The following is a 20,251-nucleotide window of genomic DNA, read 5'->3' on the forward strand; positions in this document are numbered from 1 at the left end:
CAATTAAGTGAAATGCCTTTTACTCTTAACATCCCCACCCCCCCAAGATGAACTTAGGGAGTAGCTACAAACAAAGTGCATGAAAGCGAAATGCATTTGCGATGCTAGAAAGAAAACTTGGGTCCTGACAACAAAGCCATGTTAGGTACCCAATTACAACCAATTACAACCAAAGAGAAGTTGATGTTGCCATTGCAAATCTGTTGAGCGAAAACAATGCACTGCTTGAAGAAATGACCAAAATGAAAAGAGAGCAAGAAACTCAAGCCCTAAGATTGACAAAAATACTTGACAAGATGAAAGTTGCTGAAAATGCAGAAGAGATCCTTTGAATCAGAAAACATAAATGCTGATGAGACTATCAGAATCAAAGACTCTATCCTACAGAGACAACAACAGGAGATTCACACACTGAATGGGTAGGTAGAGGGATAGGTTATGAAAGCTTGCAGATACAAGCAGAAAATAAAAGATTGAAAGAAGAGAATGAACAACTGAGGAACTATCTGAAAGTTGAGAAGGAAGTTAATGAAAGACTTTTTGAGCAGAGCATGCAAAAGATTGATGAGCAATTAAAGGATCAAAGGTGTAACATACGAATTTTCCTAACCAGTATAAAACAAATATTTAACTAACGACTAATCCCATTCACATGACAATGACTTCCATTAACTAATTATAACTAAAAAGAAGTAACTGGTACCTAATCTACTTGCATTTTAAATTCAAGGATATAAATGAAATAAATAAATGATTACGTTGCTATCATTTAAATCAATCTAACATGTTCAATTGAAAGTAAAGTAGCAACTACCAACTTAAACATAAGCATATATTTCTAAACTATCTTTTTATGCTCCCAAGAATCCAAAGGTAAAAGTGCAAAAGAACATATAGAAATAATGGAGAAATCCCTTTGTCCTGTTGTTCAAGCCTCAGCATTGGTGAAAGGAGAACCATTGACATAGGCTTAACCTCCCAACCGCGGACCATACTTATCCCCACACGTCTTAACTTAATAGAACAACCCTCCCTACCTCGGGATTGGGCTTGGGATGTTCTTAAGTCCAACCATCCGAGCAACCTGGTGGTTTGAGTGTCCCATCAATTATTCCTAAATAACTGAAGCCTCTGGACAAACAAAAACATCTGCCTTTTCTACCTTGGCCAAGGATTTCAAATTGGGTCCGTAAACCCGATCTCCACCACTCGACTTGACAACAGGTTTTATCATCAGGACATGCATGAGCTATTATATGTGTTTGTTTCTTAGTTATTTTATTTCAATCTTGATTTTGTTTGCAAGTTAGATTTTACACCTCTTCACCAATCATTGGCCTTTCTGCCAGGTGAACTCTTCGGTGTCAATATATTCTAATTCCATGCAAGGTAGCATGTTTAAGCATTGCAAACATTTGGATACATTCCAGTATACATAATTATCTTAGTTCCAAAGGCTGAATAATTGGTGTAAACTTAGGGTCTTTTCATTAATTGAAAAATCATAAATACTTAATATATCAGTAGATGGCATAATGGATCATCTCTAATATTTCAGTCTTAACCAACCGAGGTGATTATGTAGATTCAGATTGAGAAAGAAGATTTAAAAATAATGGATGGAATATGTATGAGAATAGATATTGATTTACTACTCATTCGAAATCTCTGTCTTCCATATTCAGAATTTGATTAATCAATGTAAAACAAGAACATGACATTGGACTGCTTTGTAAAACGATTTTGACTATATTCTCTATTCAATGTTCGGCTCAATAACATCTACAACATCAAGGTTTCTTAATGAAAATTGCGACTTGTACAGAGGCACTGATAGTTTTCAGATTGAACGATAATGAAAGCCAATTGAGAATAAAAACAAGAATTGCATGACCTGATTTCCAATTCGGGTTTCTCTCTTCACCAATTGGTATTCTTGATCCCCGTCGAATATGGCCTTGATCTGGGTTCTATTACTGTGGATTTTTAAAGAAATCAAAAGAATGATTTTGGATTGCAGGCTATGTTCCTCGGGGACGCGTACCCGACCTAAAACCCCTCGTTTCGGGGACGGGGGGACGGGTATGGGACGTCCCCCAACCGTCCCCAAATTCTCTTTTTTTGCAGGGGACGTCCCCGAAACTTGGGGACGTGGGGGAGACAAAAGGGGGACGACTAGCCATCCCCGGTACGGAAAGGGGATGTCTAGCCGTCCCTCGACCGTACCGGGTACGGCCGGCCGTCCCCCTTTTTTGCAAGCTCAAAACATTAAAAAAAAAACATAAAAAAATATTTGTTCTGTCTTTTTTGGTCGGCTAGTGGGCCCCACTCCTCCAAAAACCCTAAAATGTATATAACTCAACACATTTAAATTGTTTTAACCATTCTTTGGTTTTCATTTTATGTTGCAGCCGGCTGAAGTTTTCATTTTGCAAGTAGAGGAGGTAATAGTTTTGCTTCCAAGAGCTTGACCAAGGGTTTGATCTTCTATTTTGTCCATCAAGTAAGTATAAAACTCTTTGTGCTTTCATCTATCATTTTTTTAATAAATTTGTAGCTTGCAAAGTCTGATTTTTTTTTTTTTTTCATTGTTTCAGCTCATATATCTATTCAATTGCATATTTAAACACAATGAGCAGCAGTGGGAGTACAAGTAGTAGTAGTGAAGAAGAAAATGTAGAGGTTGATGTTGTTAGTAGTGATACTAGGCAAAAACCCAATCCTAAAGCTGATTTGTTTAAATGCCCTTCCTACATTATGAAGAATTTTGCAAAAGGTCCTTTCAATAGAAAAAAATCTCTTCTCCAATATGTCACACCTAGGCCAAAAGATAAAAAGAATTCGGGAGGGACTAGGGTGTGGGATTGTCATGTTTCTCTTGATGATTTTAGGGGCAGCTATACAAGAGTGAAGTCACATTTTTTAGGTGTTACATGCCAAGGAGTCAAAGCTTGTCTTAACCTAACCGATGAACAAAAATTAGAATGTCAAAGATTGCACTTAGAGGCTGAAATGGAGGGGCAAAATTTGACAGTGACATCACCATCCATTCCCTCACAATTATCTAGGCATATTTCATCCACCATTGGTACTAGTGGCAGCCCTAGTGGGTCTAGAGGGAAGAGAAAGATAAGTAGTAGTGAGAAGGGCTCGGTGGAAAGTATGTTTAATGCACAGGCAAAGGAGAAGTGTGAGGCATCCATTGGTAGATTCTTTGTTGCTAATGGTATCCCATATAATGCAGCCCGTTCCACTTATTATAAACAAATGGTGAAAGATATTATGAGCATGAATTCCTCATTTGTGCCCCCTGGTGAGCATAAGCTACGAACCACTATCCTAGATGAAGAGTACTGAAAGGTTGCTTTATTATTTGAGGATATGAGACGCACTTGGGTTAGGACAGGCTGCTCTATTGTAATGGATGGGTGGACCGATGTTAGACATCGGCCACTCATCAATATCATTGTCACATCCCCTGCTGGCTTTTATTTTTTGAGAGCCATAGATTGCTCAGGAAAGAAGAAGGATGCAGATTTTCAGTTCACCATTTTGCGAGATGCCATAGAGGAGATTGGGCCCTCTAATGTTGTACAAGTTATCATAGATTCTGCACCTGTGTGCAAATCAGCAGGTTTGATGATAGAAGGTGCTTATAGGCACATATTTTGGACCCCTTGTTGTGTTCATTCCTTGAACAATGCATTGAAGGACATAGGGAAGATTGAATGGGTGAAGCAAGTGGTGTTTACCGCATAGGTTAATTAAGAAACGCACACAGGTAATGAACAGGCACACGAACAACAGAATTATATTATTATTCGCATACGCCAGACCTTATATACAGAGCATATCATATCACCAGATGCATTACAATGATCCTAGACAGGATATAAATACTACCGCCGAACCTTCCCGAAGGAGTCCGTCGGCCACAAATATTCTATCCGCTAGAAACTATTTACCGACGGCGTCGGCTACAGAATACAGAAACACCGCCGGACATCACCTCGTCAAAACACTGCCGGACATCACCCCATCGGCTACAGAATACAAAACACTGCCGAACATCACCCCGGCGGCTACAGAATACAAAACACCGACGACCATCATTCCGTCGGCTACAGAAGCACCGCCGGAACCATCCAATCGGCTAATACCATCCCCCCCAAAAGAAAAGTCGTCTCCGGACGACAATTACAAAATATTTGAGACAAATTAACAAACAAAATATATCATCAGAGTGACTACAACAAGAAAAATTTGCTTCTGTCACATCACTTCACTTCGTCCCGTGCCTATAGCCTTTGCTAACACAATACTGTCTCCTCAAGCTGACCTTGATAGCCACTTGTGCTGCTTTCTTTGCTTCCAACACTGGGTCCATTGAGCTAAGTGTCGCTGCACTGCCTCCAACTGGATAATTAGCTCCTCCTGAGCTCTCTACGCATCCACCAAGACAGCCTCCCGGCCAGTACCTACTCCCAGTGCCTCTGGTACATAGAAAGTCCATGCCTGCAGCCACTTCAACTTTTCTCAACTGGTCAGATTCCCACGACTGATATCTGTAACGACTGGGGGTCTAGGGGGCAACACCCCTGGCAGGGTCGAGGGGCAGTGCCCTTGCGGGGTCCTGGGGCAGCGCCCCGGGTGCGCTTCCTGTCGCAGTACAGGGCGGGGTCGAGGGGCAGCGTCCCTCGCTGCCAAGACCAAATTAGCACTTCACAACCCACATAGAAATGCACGAAACACACCATTTCTGTCATTATCTGCCGAATCTGCGCTCTTTCTGGCAACCACTGATGCTTCTCCTTCCCTTTGGCATTATCTGTCACTCATTCGGAACAACTTTATTCTGTCGTCATTTTTTTTGTTTTTTTGTTTTTTTTGCAATTTCTCCTTCTTGACGAAATTGGTGTGCCTCTTGAAACTCTTGGCGAAAATCCTAATCCTCCAGATGGAAACTGCGGAGCGCACAAATTGAGAACCGTCAATGGCCAAAGAATGATGGCCAACTACCCGAAAAATGAGAACAACCTTCCCTCGTATGCCGACGCCTGTTACGTTGTTCAACTGAAGCACAGAGAAAACCCAAGAAAGTGCCTGCAAAAAACAGCATGCTCCTGATGGACCTTGTTCTATTACTTCCTCGTCCTCCAGAAGGTTTGCGTCTGCTACAGATTAGAGCCCGCGGAGGAAAAAAAATGGAAGTCTTGTATTCCCGCGGAGAAGTCTGCTGGCCGGAGGAGTTTGCTAAGTCTTTGATAGAGGACGTTATGTTTCTTTTTGAGCGGGCTCTTTATTTTATGCCCGCGGACCATTCCTTTACCGGCGAATACTGATTTAAAGCCCGCGGGCTTTCTTTGGCGAAGAATGTTTTTGTCTTAAGAGCCCGCGGACAGGTTGCCCGCGGTGCTTTTATTAACCCGCGGACAGACTGTCCGCGGGGCCTTTCCTTTGTTGCCCACAGGTCCTCTATCTGCTACGCCCGCGGACAGACTTGCCCGTGGGGCCCCCGTTCTCTTTTTTTTTTGTAAATTTCTTTTAAAAATTTTTATTTTTATTTATTTATTTTTTGTAAATTTTTTTTTAAAATTTTTATTTTTTTCAATTTTTTTCTAATTCTAATACATCAAATAACAGCAGTACCTCCAGATGACGTCGCCGCGAGAGAGTCCTTAATGACTACGCTGGAGGATTCAACGACGGCGAGAACTTTCTTGCGCGATATAGTTTCAACTTAGATCCGTTAACTGACTGAGCCATCTACTGTCTGTCCAAGGTCGCCAGTTTGATTGCTCCATTGTCGCCGACCTTCCGAAATTGATATGGTCCAACCCATCTGCCCTTAAACTTTTCCACTTTGATTTCATTCTGACCGTCGTACGGCTTACGTTTGTTCTGTGCCACCCCCGTCACCCAATGTGCCTGCGGTCGTCGCGCAACTAGATTATTTCTTTGCTGTCAGTGCCCTTCCACTAATTTTATGCTGCGGTGTAACCTTTTCTTTCCGCGCGGTCCATTCACCATGTATCGGACAGTGGGATCTTTCGTTTTCTGTGTTCAGACTGTATGTTCTTCCCCTCAGCTTCAGCCATGGAAGCTTTTCCTTCTTCTGCTTCCCTGCATTCCTCCGGACATTCATTTTCCTGTGTTTTGTCACGTTCGTCGATCGTTAACATATTGCAACTCGGAAACAATTTGTAGTCTTCTATTTGCCAGTGGAATAGGTCATTCACCGAGTCCAGGTTGTCATCATTCGATCCTCCGTCAAGTCTCAATACTCCTTTGTCTGGTTCCATTCTCCTCTTTGCTTCGTCGTCACTTTTGCCGTCACTTTCTGAATCTGACGATGCTGCCTCCTCGCCGACCATTTGTGTGTGTAGGTCAATTGTGAATCTTTTGCCTCCGCCCTCCATTGATAGGGTATTTCGTTTCCAATCATGCTTTACTTTTGCTTGCACCAACCAATCTCGTCCCAGAATAGCATCATATCCTTTTCTTTTCAATGGAATAACCACAAAATCCAATAAAAATGGTTGCGTACCAATAGTTACCGTTTGCGCCCTTAAGGTTCCCAACGGTTTGATCCCGTGCTGGTCCGCCGTGAGCAACTGGAATGTAGGTGGCCACAGCATCGGCTTTCCCAACTTCTTCCAGGTATCCTCCGGTAAGACATTCACGCCGGATCCTCCGTCAACAATTGTCTCTGTCAAAACATTTCCCAAAATCCCCATCTCGACGACCGCCGGATGCCGTCCGGAGGTGAGTGCCAGCAGCATTGGGTCTGTTGTCATCACTTCCCTACTATTCCTTCCTGTGTCCTCCGGTGCTTTCGAAAACGGTGTATGATTCAGAATGGCCGTCCGTAACTGGGGCATTGTGAGAAGGTCACTTATCTTGACCGGTATCTCCGTTTGTAAGATCTGCCGTACAATGTTTTGTTCTGCGAAGTTCTTTGCCAAGGTGCCGGTGATGTCCTTCAACTGAGATGTCCCTGCTGACGATGCCTTTGCAATTTCTGCTTGCGCTTCCCCCAATTATCTCTTTTCCTCCGCTTGCCTCTGTGTAATTGCCAGAACCTCCTCTACCTCCGTGTCGATAGTGATTAAGTTTACTCTAGACTTTGGACACTTGGAATCTTCGTGATCGCCGGGTCCGCACCATCTGCATAATAATTTCGGTGTGTTTGCCGCTGTACAATTCCGCGCAAAATGACCCCACAAATTACATACTCAACATTGAACGATCGGCCATCCGTTTGCATCATACTGGGTTCGACTTCGGCTTCCATTATTATTGTTATTGTTTGCATTGTTGTTATTTTGCCCTCTGCTATTATTCCTATACTCTCCGGATGTGGCACCATCAATGTTTGCATTTTCGTTACTGCCCGACGGGGAAGCCTGTTGCGTAAGAAGCACTTGCGGAGATCCTCTTGTCTTCATGTTAAAGGGACAGTCCTTTGTCGAATGGCCCATGATCTGATAGATGTCACAGAATTGGTTCTTCGAACACGATCCCTTAGTATGACCGTCGGTCTTTCATTCCGTGCACCACAGTTCACTACCTTTTGGCTCCTTCTGCATATTTTTAAACTCCATCATTTGAACCATATCCTTCTGTAAGGCACAAACCTTTTTGCTACTACCTTCGTCGTTGCTGCTATCATCTTCAGCAGATTCGTCGTCATCAGAGTCAGAGGAGCTAGTTTTCTTCTTCTTTGTCTTGTTCGCACTTTCAAGGTCCAGTGCTCTGTTATAAGCATCCACATATGACGACGGTGGAACAATTTTCATTTTCCTCCGCAACTGCGAGCATAGGCCGTCCACAAACCACCTTTTCTGCAATCCGTCCGCCGGCTTGCTTTCCATTTTGTTTATTAAGTCTTTTAATCTCCTGGCGTAGACGCGAACAGTTTCGTGCTTCCCCTGTTTCATATTGAAAATCTCTGCTACGATTTCATTATCGTCCCGTAAGAGTTTAAATTTCGCCAGGAACTCCTTTTTAATCTTATCCCAGGTATCCATCTTCTGCGGATCCATATCCGAAAACCAATCAATCGCGACACCCCGTAGGGTTGCCGGAAATTGCCTGGCCCATTCGTCGGCATCTGTGATTCCATTTGCCCGCTAGATTGTCTCACGTCTTATAATGTCGGATGGGGTCGGCTGTACCATCGCCTTCAAATTTCGGCAGCTTCTCTTTGGGTCCCGCCATCACAACACTGGAGGTCTACACTGTCACACCGGAGGTCTGCACTCCTACATCGGCAATCAGCACTCCCACACTGGCGGTCGGCACTCCCACACCGGCAGTCTGAACTCCCACACCGGTGGTCGGCACTCCCACACCGGCAGTTGGCACTCCCACACCGGCGGTCGGCACTTTTGCACTGGAGGTGTCAACAGTTGCGAACCTTGGTGAAGAAGAAGGATCCTTTGAAATTGTTTCCCGCGGAAGTCTATCCTGGACGAAGAGATCACTCCACGCTCATGCTCCGTCGGCACTGCGAGCTGTGCAAGTTGATGCTCTTCCGTCAGAGTTTTCCTCCCTTGGCGAACACAAGTTCAATAACTCCTCCTGTGCTTCTTCCACCAATTCCACCCGCTGCTGAGTCTCCAACAATACTTCCGTGCTCTGGTGTCCGTCGGCAATCTTCTGAAATCTCCGTTGGCGTTCAGTTTGCTGTGCCAGAATTAAATTCTCTTGCGCAGTACGGATTCCATCTTTTCCCTTCGTCTTATTTCGATCCTTATTAAGCTAATTTGGCATTAATCTTCATTCCTCCCACCTTCCAGATTCATAAGGCAACGACGCCAAATGTTTACCGCATAGGTTAATTAAGAAACGCACACAGGTAATGAACACGCACATGAACAACATAATTATATTATTATTCGCATACGCTAGACCTTATATACAGAGCATATCATATCACCAGATGCATTACAATGATCCCAGAAAGGATATAAATACTACCGCCGAACCTTCCCGAAGGAGTCCGTCGGCCACAAATATTCTATCCGCTACAAACTATTTACCGACGACGTCGGCTACAGAATATAGACATCGCCGGACATCACTCCGTCGGCTACAGAATACAAAACACCGCCGGACATCACCCCGTCGGCTACAAAATACAAAACACCACCGGACATCACCCTGTCGGCAAGAGAATACAAAACACCGACGACCATCATTCCGTCGGCTACAGAAACACCGCCGGAACCATCCAGTCGGCTAACAAGCGGTGCTAGAAGCTAGAGAAGTGCAAATGTTTATTTGCAACTACCACACTTCACTTGCTCTATTCAGGTCCTTCTCTAAGAAGGAGTTCCTCAAACCAGCCGAGACAAGGTATGTCAATTATAATTATAGTTTACTTTTAGTTATTTAAAAAAATTATTTATAAGTTTACTTACATGTGATGCTTTTTGTTTTAAATTTTAATCATTAATGTTTAAGTTTAAATTTTAAATTTTAAATTGTTGCTATAGGTATTGCACATATTTCATCTTGATGGAGAGGATGATTGAGGTGTATGAGGCCCTTCAATTGATGGTGGTGAATCCAGAGTGGGGACGATGGTCTCATTCTAAGTCCACTGAAGGAAAAACAGTGAGGCAAAGGATCCTTGATGAGAGTTGGTGGTCCCCAATGAAGTAAGTTGTTGGTTTTTAAATTTACTATTAGTCTTTTGCTTGCTGATTTTCCTACTAATAATCTTAAAATTCTTAAAATTTAATTCTGATTTTTTTTTTGTTGGCATTTTGATCTTGCAGATACATTTGCTCTATCATAGCACCCATTGTTGATGTCATTAGATATGCTGATACTAATGCTCCTAGTTTAGGAGAGATCTATGAGACTATTGACAACATGTTGGGTAAGATGAAGAGAATTGTTGCGGCAAAGGATCCTACATTGGGCTTTTATGAGGAGCATATTAGGCCTATTGTGACGCGGAGGTGGAACATAATGAATACCCCACTTCATATGGCAGCATTTGCTCTAAATCTCAAATGGTATGCACAGTTGAGTGGAAGGGGCCTCCCATGTGATGATCCTGAGGTTTTGGATGGCTTCACAAAAGCAATTGATAAGATGTATTCAACTCAAGATGCCTCTACTCTTTGTGCACAGCTCCTTGACTTCACCAACCTTCGTGGCCCAAACTTGGGTAAGCCACAAGCAAGGTTGGATAGAGTTGTTTTGGCACAGAGGGATCCTATTGGATGGTGGACTTGGCATGGGAGAGATACACCTGAGTTAAAGATACTTGCCGGTCGCCTCCTTTCACAGGTTGCTAGTTCTTCAGCTGCAGAGAGGAACTGGTCCACATATTCATATATCCACTCTATCAAGAGGAATAGACTTACCTCTAAAAGAGCAGAGAAGCTAGTGACAGTGCATCATGCTCTTCGACTTGCCGATCGCCAGACTCCAGAGTATAGGCAGACACCAGCTTTGCGATGGGATGTTGAGCCTGAGGATGTGGCCCAGATAGATGAGGATGACATAGCACCAGGACTGGTTGGGGTTCCATTAGATGAGACTACGCTTCCTGTGGAGGATGACAGTGAGGAGGATTCTGATTTTGATGTCATGGATTAGTAGAGGCAGAATAGGAGCAGCAATCTGCTTCATTTTCTATGTTTTGCTTTTTATGTTGAACATGAACATGATTATGATACATTGATTATATGATACTTATTACTTTATGGCAGCCTATAGCTTTGGGCATATTTTGATTTTGATTTTCAGATTTATGATTTATCATGCTTATCATTATGAGTCTTATGACATTGACAATGGTTAATAACTTAACGTTCATTGTTCAGTGTTCTCTGATATTGTATTAATATTCATATTGAGAATTGGATACTAAAACACTAAATAGTAAAATACTAAAATCAGATATTATTTCATAGATGGCATTCAAATGTTGTATGTTATGGTTCTATAATGTTTAAATGACATGCTTTGTGCTTAGTTTCGTATGAATGACATGTATATTTACAAATTTCAATGTATATACTATATTTTAAAATTTTCCTATATATATAGCCGTCCCCAAATCGCCAAAAAAATTTGCTGTTCCGGAAACTCGTCCCGCCGTCCCCCACCGTCCCCATACCGGAAACTTGGGGGAACATAGATTGTAGGGGTAGAATGGATTATCAAAGAGGACAGGATTCTCAGGATTTACAAAAAAATGTAGTAGATCTTGGAAGTAAAGAGGATAACACAGAAAGGAGGAGGATGCTCCCAAACGATCTCATAATGGACTTTTAATGGTCAGTCGTGACCTTTAGGCTACCATCGATTATCAAGAAAGTTTTTCGATTCCTACATAAATTTGAATTTTTGAAAAGAAGAAATAAGGAGGGAGAAAGAATTAAAAGTTGAAGGGTTTAATCTTTATTTTATTATTATTATAAGCCCTTATGTACGTTTATATATGTATATCGATGAGGTGACATCAATAGATTATATAATTATAATTTATCGGTGCCACTTCATCTTTATATATATATATATATATTCGTATTTAAGAGTTTATGATAATGATTAAATAAGAAATTGTCAAAAATAAATCTTCCAAGGTATGATTTATATTTAATTTAAATTATTTTAAGTTTTTATTTTATTGTTTTCCTAATAGCTCATGCAGTCCTATAATGCAATCTGTGGTCAAGTTTTCGTATCCTTTCCAAGGTAGCCTTAGGTCATACCTGTCGATCCTGATAACTGGACCAATTGACTATCCCTTTTGATGATCCCGTTTAGCAATACTTCCCCTCTCTTCAGTCTTCTTCCTACAATCACCCAATCAAAACATTCTTGCCAAGACATTAATTCAAAAATATATTGATTGTTAATTCCAATCAAACAATTGTCAATCATCTAATGACAGTTATAGGTTGCTTGATTATTTTCCTCAACGTCTATATTAAGTAACTCATTTCACATGAACATAAAAGAAATAATTCGTTATCAGTTGGTACAACATATATAATTAACTAACTCGTTTCACATGATCAGGAAAAAGAATCAATCTGTTAACAGTTGATACAATGTATATAATTAACTAACTTCTTTCACATGATTAGGAAAAAGAAATAATCTGTTAATAGTTGATACAACGTATGTAATTCACTAACTTGTTTCACTTGATTAGGAAAAAGAAATAATCTGTTAACAGTTGATACAACATATATAATTAACTAACTTGTTTCACATGATCAGGAATAATTCATTAAACCAACAGTTATGATCAAATAAAAAATTAGGGCAAAATTTGGGATGTAACAAAAGGAAACCTGGTGATATTACTAGACTAGGATATATCTGTAACAACAAACTTGAAGTTGGAGAGATATCCAAATTTGGAATTGAACAACAAGTGCAAAACCCTAAAGATGCTATCATCATGCAATGTAAGAAGCCTAATAAGCCTACTTGTTATAGTTGTGGAAAGTTTGGTTACACAACAAAAGTTTGTAGAACTAGGCAGGTGAACATTCCAAGAGGTATATCATTTGATGGTTATTGTTACAATTGCAATAAGCATGGTCATAAAGCTTATGAGTGCAAATCTAAATCAACTAGTAGAACATTTGAGAGAAGTTTTGCTAGATACTGTTGAACATGCAATCACTATGGACATAAGGTCGAGTAATGTAGAATAAGGAAGTCATTAAGGAAATCCTACAAATCGGTAAACTAAATGAGACAGTAAGTTGACAATCTTGTTACGTGTTTTACATGTGAAAAACTTAGACTTCTATCATCAAATTGTAGACTGAGAAATATTTGAAGTACTTATGAACCTTGGAAAGCAATAGGTTTGCCATGTTACATATGTCACAAGTTTGGACGCGCTGCATATAACTGTAGATACTGATTCTCTGTCAATAAAGATAGCAAAGGAACAAGAATTGTTGATCAAGAACAAGGCAGGGAAGAGATGAAGAAAGTTTGGGTAAAGAAGGAAGAAAGCATTACTACAAAAGGTAAACATTTATCCTCTGACACAGGTGTTCATCCTCTAACTAAGCAAGTAAGTATTTGCTTAGGGGCTTAGAATTTCATTGATTTATCTATCAGTCCCTTAGATTACTTGAGCTACAACACCTATTAGCATAATCAGATGTATTGGTAATAATACTCATATAGTACAAGAATTAAGATAAATCTGGCTACTTTAGAGTCACATATTCCAAGAAGTATACATTCACACTGTCAGTTGGAAGTAGAGATAGCTATTGCTAAAGAAGGTTATTGTTGGTAAACGGTGACTGTCGGTGAAGGGTGTATCGGTGAAATTGCATCAAATACTAAACTAGCCATTTAAACACTTTTTGGTTGATAAATGCATGGTTATTCTATTTCATTATTAGCTTACTATCTTGAAGAGTGATCGAGTGAGAAAATTTGAGTAAATACAACTATATATTGTGCGAATCGCTACTTCAGAAGAATTCATGAAAAATCGGATTGAATAAGTCACAAATCCCAGTTGTGTCAAGCAGTGAACTTAATAGGAAATTGGAAGCTTGGAGAACAAAATTCAAAAGATCATTTTGGCTATAAATGTGGATATCCCAGTAGTAATTGAGATTTTATAGGATTCTGAATCAGAATACAAATTGCACCTGTTGAAAGCGACTGAAGCTGATAAAGTTGGTTCCCTATCGCCTATTCCACCTATAGTGATGCTAACTGAGGATGTTAGGATCTTCATACATTGCATGCTGATCACGTTAGGTGATGCAGATATATACCAAGAATATCAGAAGATGTGTGATGAAAATGGAAAGCTGAAGGAGAAATTCAAGCATTTGGGAACAAAAGGTTTAACGCATATTGTGAACCTACCTAAAGTTTTTGATGAAGAGTGGATTGGATATGTGCTCAGAAGATTTCATGAGAAATGCATCTGGCTGGAAGGCGAGAAATCAATTGAAGTGACAGAGGAGCTCATTCATGCAATAACATGATTGTTGACTGTTGGCAAGGAGTGTGCCCTAAGGTTGAATTCTAGAGATGAAATTAAAGATTTAACAAGTTCCAAGTAAGATCATAGAGCTATGACTGTAAGTGATATCAAAGAGCAAGATGTGAATTTTGCCTCAATGATTATCAGTTACAAAGTTTATCAGTCAAGTCAGTTGAACAGTATGCCTGGAGGAGTGGTGCAAGCCACCTATGAGATAGTTACATTGGGTAAGTGCTACAATCTAGTTGATATGGTTAGAAGTCAATTGCTGGTGAATCTGAAGAGAATTCAACTCGACAAATGAAGTACAAATCATTGTTGGTATGTATATATTTTTATGTACATAACTTCTTTTCTGGTATCAGTAAAGTAGTTTGGAAATCAGATAGGCGTTGCTATCTATCAGATTAATGAATACATAAGTCAATTAGGAGAGAACTTTAATTCAGTAATGTGGAGATACTTTAAGGAGTTCCAAGAGAAAATGCATGAGAGATACACAATTCCACCTCATATTGTAGAAAAGTACAAAGATACTATATGTTTCCTAGTAGACACAAACACCTGCAAGATCAAAACAGTAGAACCTAGAACATCATGGATACCACCTATGGGTTATGAGATACATGAAAAGGAACTCATCTAGAACATTGATCATTTGTTGAGTTTGCCAAAGGATAAGGAAGCACAGAGGTTTGGAACCTATGAATAGGTATATAAAAGAGTTACGTTAGAATTTGAGAAGCATAAGATTTACAGGAAGAAAAGAAAACTAATGGAAAATCTAAAAGGTAAGCAAGCAACAGGAGAAGGAAGTAGTTTAATTAGGACAGAGAAACCCAAAGCAATACCTGAAACATATGCAAAGATCAAAGGAAAGAGGACTACAAAGCAAATCAACACCCCTACACAACAAGTTATTGGTGGAGTAGTTGAGGTAGCAGAAACAAGTGAGCAAACACCTGTGAAGAAGACAAGAGCTAGAACAACCAACGTTGGTACACCGCAACATCAGAGAACAACCAGAAGTCAACTAGCACGAATAAAAAGAAGAAAACTGAGAATAATGAAGAAAGAATTGAAATTGAAACAAAGGTAACTGATAAAGGTAAGAAAGTTGGACAATACAGTATAAAGATGCCCAAGACAACAAGTGAAAAAGCAGAAGTCATAAAACAAGATGGACTCATCAATCTCTCTCCTATAGGAGTTGTCAAAAAGAAAACTCTGAAAGATGCCTGGTTTGGCTGTAAACCCATAATCAATCATAAGTTTTTGGCTCCACGACATTTGTTTGGATCCCCGATGCTAAGCTCACCTGATGTTCTCTATAGGGTCTGAAAATAAAGGGGATTCATCCCCGTGATACATAGACTTGATCAGAACTCTGATAGTGACTTAGGAGGCTATATTATTGTGACTTTTCAATAGATGGAGCATGTTAAATGGTTGCTTGACCATGTCACTGGACAATGTTCCACTGGGTTTTAATGTTATTGATATAATATTATTTTTGTTCCTCATGTATCTCACCAACAGATTGTTATTCACTGGACCATATCTTTACATAGTCCAATGAATTGCGATCTGTCGGTGAGATTTATGCAAAAAGAATTCTAATAATATTATAGTACCTAAAGTAAATCAATCATTAACCATTAACTTGCCATTACAGCCAAATACAGAGATCGTATTTAGCAAGGTTTCTTTCTGCTTTCCTTCTAAATTATAGATAACTGAATTTCTGTGATATTTTATACTAATGTAAGAAATATTGAATTTTAACTTTCACACCAAGAGGAGTTACAAATCTTATAACTCTCTAGAAGCAGACACATCATATTTAACTCACGGAGATCTACTTAAAAAATCAAACTGTTGGAAAAAGTAAGCTATATAGGAAAAGCAAAAAGAGACACTTCACTAAGAGACTGACTGAATACAGGTTAATCTCAAGTGAGGGCTTACTGTGACAATGGAACCAGGAAAAGACAACATTTTATGGATCATGCTGAAATGGTTATGGAGAATGTGATAACAGACAAAAATAATTGATTTTTCAATTTTTTAATTTTAAAATATGAAGTTCTATGTTAACCTGCCATTTTTCACTGGCCTGGACATTCTAAGAAACATCATGTTCTTGTGATGAGGTTTTCAGATTATGATGGCCCCTTGCAGTTCTGCTTCTGTTAATATGGGCTTAAAACTACAATTTGAATTCAAGCTATCATGAATCTAATTCGCTGGTGAATTTACTTATTGCTCTTGGCACTCTTTGCACGTGCAGATTTATACATCTCCCATATCACCTGTTCGACAAAGGGAGCGTGAAGAAACCTATGAGATGGTAAGAAGAGCATTGTTTGGATCAGTCCTTAGGTTTGGTCAAGTGTTGATCATGTACATTGCATTGCAACAGGGCTTCTGTTTTGTTATTGCAATCTGGAATTTGCACTATTTTGGCAACTTTTCTATAATTATGGTTATGTGTTTTGAACTAAATCGCTATATGCTGACTAAAATGAAAATTGTGCCACAGATTACATCACACTTGAAAGTGCAACCTACAAACTTTGAAAGAGGGAGAGAGCCCTGGTTCCGTAAGGTAATTTGTGGGGAACCATTTCTATTTATCAAATATGAAATGATTTATTTTAGTTTTTCTAGGAAATAGTAATGTCTAATGCGCGGAAGATGAAATGAAGATTTTGGTATGCTTAAGATAGATTCACAAGTGGTAAGCATTCTTGCTGGTACTTACCATGACTCCCAAACTTGGTATTTTCATTATTCCTTCCTTTACGCTCATTACATCTTTGATTCTGTTGGTACCTCTATCCCAAAATGCCCAATATGGTATTCTTGTCCAACTACTATCCTGTAATTTATTCAAAGAGCTTCTCATACTGAGGTTAAAACTTGGCAGAATGTTGCTGCTTATCCATAATTTTTGATCATTGATTTAACTACCTTATATCACAACCTGTCATGTGCCAACTTTTCATGTACGTCATGAGTGCTTATGGATGTGATCTTATCCATTATATTGACCTCTTACTTTGAGAATGAATATGTTTCTAATATTTATTTATTTTAATGATTTGGCGTTCACAATTCCCATTCCAGCTCATGTGACAAGGCTAAAGGATGAGTAATGATATTGACAAAGGTGCTTGGACCTTACCATCATTGAACATTGTTTAACCTTCCAGGGCTATAGTGATATCCATTCCCCCAATGTCTTTGCATCATTGTTAAAAATAACTTATTCTGTTTACCTCATGTGGCATCATAGCACTTTTCTAGATGCAATCATTCCCAAATTTAGCATACTTCAATATCCATGTTTATTTGCTGACATCACTCATTATACTTCATCTATCTTTTGTGTCCGATTGTCAAAAGAACCATAATAATGCATTTTACAAATAAGGCAATACAAAGTACTAATAAAGAACAAAAAATGAACCTTTGTATGCCTGGTAATCATAAAAGTTAAGGTACAACAAATGAGTATATGTACAGATATGTTTCACTGTGATTTTGTGAAATGATAAAACCATTGGATATTTAGGTGCAATAAGACATCAGCCTCCTTGAAAGGGAGGATTGTGCCCGTTGCTTGGACTGATCCACAGGTCTAGCTTAGTATAAATGAAGATTTCTGAGGAAAGCCCATGCTGCTCCTCCAAGTCAGATTTTTATAAACAGGTATAGATGTTTGTTGTGCTAAATGAAGTGCCACATGTAGGAGGCAGCTTGGTTAATTGAAATTTAAATCTTCTGATAGATTCAATTTTTCATCAATGTTTCCTGTCACCCTTTTTCTCTTGAGGAATCTGTTTTTCCAGATGGTTCAGTTATGCACCCTTCACATATCTCTTAGGTCCTCGGCATGAGTACCCTTCACAATACCTAAATCAATTTGAAAAACCTGAATCTAAGCGTATCGTTCCTTCATCAGTTCCAAACATTTGAAGCTAAACAGGATCAGCAAATTAAGGGGAAATATATAAAGGTAGAAGATTCAGTTGGTTCTGTTGAATATATAGACACACACACACACATATATATAATGTATGTATGAATGTATGTCATGCTCCCACAATAAGAGATCAACAAGATATTCAATAAACTAGGAAATTGTCTTCACAAATTTACTGCAAGAATTGAAGCATTCCCTGTGGAGGATATGTGCTAAATAACAATTATGATCCTTTTATGAGTGGCAATCTCATTAAACCTGTTAAACGTGTTGCAAACAGCAAATGGTTTGGAGGCAATTAATTAAGAATTTAAAATACGAAGAGACACTACCTACCAAGAACGTCATAACCTCAGAAAAAGTCAAAACCCTTCTGTTCCAAGAAATGGAGATATGAATACATTTGAGTCAACTACAAGAGTGGTAAAAAAGATATAGACAGCAATGACACTGACCATATAGCAAAAGACAACAATGATCTGAGAGAGGCAACTGAATGTACTTCTGGTACAACTTATAACAGTGGTACCACATTCAGCAAGGAGGCCATACAGGAAGTACATTGTTCAATAAACTCAATACATCTTTAAACTCATATCTACTAGTATATCTATTATGATTGTCCATCATTATTATTAATTGAATATATGTTGTTTTTATACATATATTGGATAATGCCTAAGACTATGTTGATCTTCATATATCATTGTTGATCTTTGTTTCCTATGATGACAATTATGTAAAGTGGGACTGTCTGAATCCCATCTTGAAATGAAGGGCCTGAGGTGTGAGAAAAGGGTGGCAAAAGGCTTGTAAGAAGGCTGTCCTAGAAGGACTGTTGCGGCCTAGGTCAAAGGGCAATTATAGATTTAAGTAACGCTTACAACCTTCACCCGACTCCACAAGACGACAATTGTTTTTATAGAGTCAAGACATGATTGGGAAAAGCATGTACAAGTGGCCAAGCAAGAGGGCTGTGGCAGATATCCACTCTTAGGCTTGTTGTAGAAATGACTTCGGGCAGACCCATCATGTCTTTCCATCAGTATGAAGTATAAAATGTGTTTTTGCTAATATTGATGATTGATTTTATATCTATATTAGAATATTGCATATGTTTCTTACATGTGTTTGTAGGATTCAAATCTAGTTTCATTATTTAAGGAGATATTTTACTTGGTAAGATGTAGTACCTAATTCTAATTTGTTGCAATTGTGATTCTAGGGGAAATTCTATGGCAAAGTAGGAAGGGGACATTGCAATTGGTATTAGATCGTCTTTCTTGTCATCCGGTAAAAGACAATTGATGCGAACTAGCCAAAGGGCTTTGGAATGAGAAAGAAGGAAGCTTACACCCTCCACGAGCAAACAATTGAGCAATAAGTAGAGGACCTTCATGGACAAATGGGACAAATACTAACTCCAACCACTAGAGAATAATAATAATATCTTCCCAAGGGTATCGAACCTTAGGCGAACAAGACCTCTCTTTCTACCTAGGGAGGAACACATGGAAGAAGAAGAAGCTAACCTTCCATCTATGAATAGTGGTGATCAAATTGTAGAAGCACACTCGAAACTTGACCCTGAATTCAAGAGAATTGTGTGTTTAAGGGATTAATGTGACAAAATGAAAGATGCCCCTAATAAGAAAAGAAAGGAACAACTAGATAAGGATAAAAAGGAAGTGTGAGAAATATAACCCTTCTTAACTTTGACGGATTAGGAAAAATCATGGCAAGTTGACAGGTCCAAAAATTGGACACTTATCTTTTCTAAGCCCCATGGCAAAGGAAAATGTTATTAAATCTGTTTTGCTCTATTTGACGTGAACAACCCATGATGGTCACCAATGGGTAACCACTTATGATGAATTCACACAAGAACTGATCAAAAGATTTGATAGAAGACATCTGTAATGACACTAAAAAAAATTAAGTCAACTAAAGCAACAAGGAATAGTTGAAGAGTTCCCCACCAAATTGCAAAATTTAGTTGTCATTGTTGAGAATATTAGCCTCATAGTAAATTGAAGCAAATATATATATATTTATATATCATAAACTTATATTATCAAAATGTCAAAGTGAACTATCATATATATTAGTTGTATTCTGATTAACAAACATTATCATTGATTACATAATATGTATCAGTTCTGATTATGTTAAAAATGCATTGGTTCTAATTACATTAGTATGTGTTGGTTGTGTTATCACTGATCTTGTTAATATGTATCGGTTGAGTTAACACTGAT

At 39.0% G+C, this 20,251-nt stretch overlaps 1 protein-coding gene across 9 annotated transcripts in view; it reads left to right on the forward strand.

Annotated features, from left to right (window-relative positions):
- The window catches only part of ARP9 (actin-related protein 9), a 329,521-nt gene that overhangs the window by 13,878 nt on the left and 295,392 nt on the right, over positions 1 to 20,251 (forward strand). For all 9 annotated transcript variants that reach the window (XR_016355759.1, XR_016355760.1, XM_089798716.1 and 6 more), the window contains exons 4-5: positions 16,296 to 16,355; positions 16,548 to 16,613. Coding sequence is in view for 7 of the 9 variants with exons in the window: in XM_089798716.1 (XP_089654842.1) it covers positions 16,296 to 16,355; positions 16,548 to 16,613 (126 nt within the window). In the remaining 2 variants the exon portion in view is untranslated. The remainder of the gene's footprint in view (positions 1 to 16,295; positions 16,356 to 16,547; positions 16,614 to 20,251) is intronic.

Source organism: Cupressus sempervirens, chromosome 8 (assembly GCF_028749045.1).
Source record: "Cupressus sempervirens isolate cs-2001-9-10 chromosome 8, ASM2874904v1, whole genome shotgun sequence".
Lineage (NCBI taxonomy): Eukaryota > Viridiplantae > Streptophyta > Pinopsida > Cupressales > Cupressaceae > Cupressus > Cupressus sempervirens.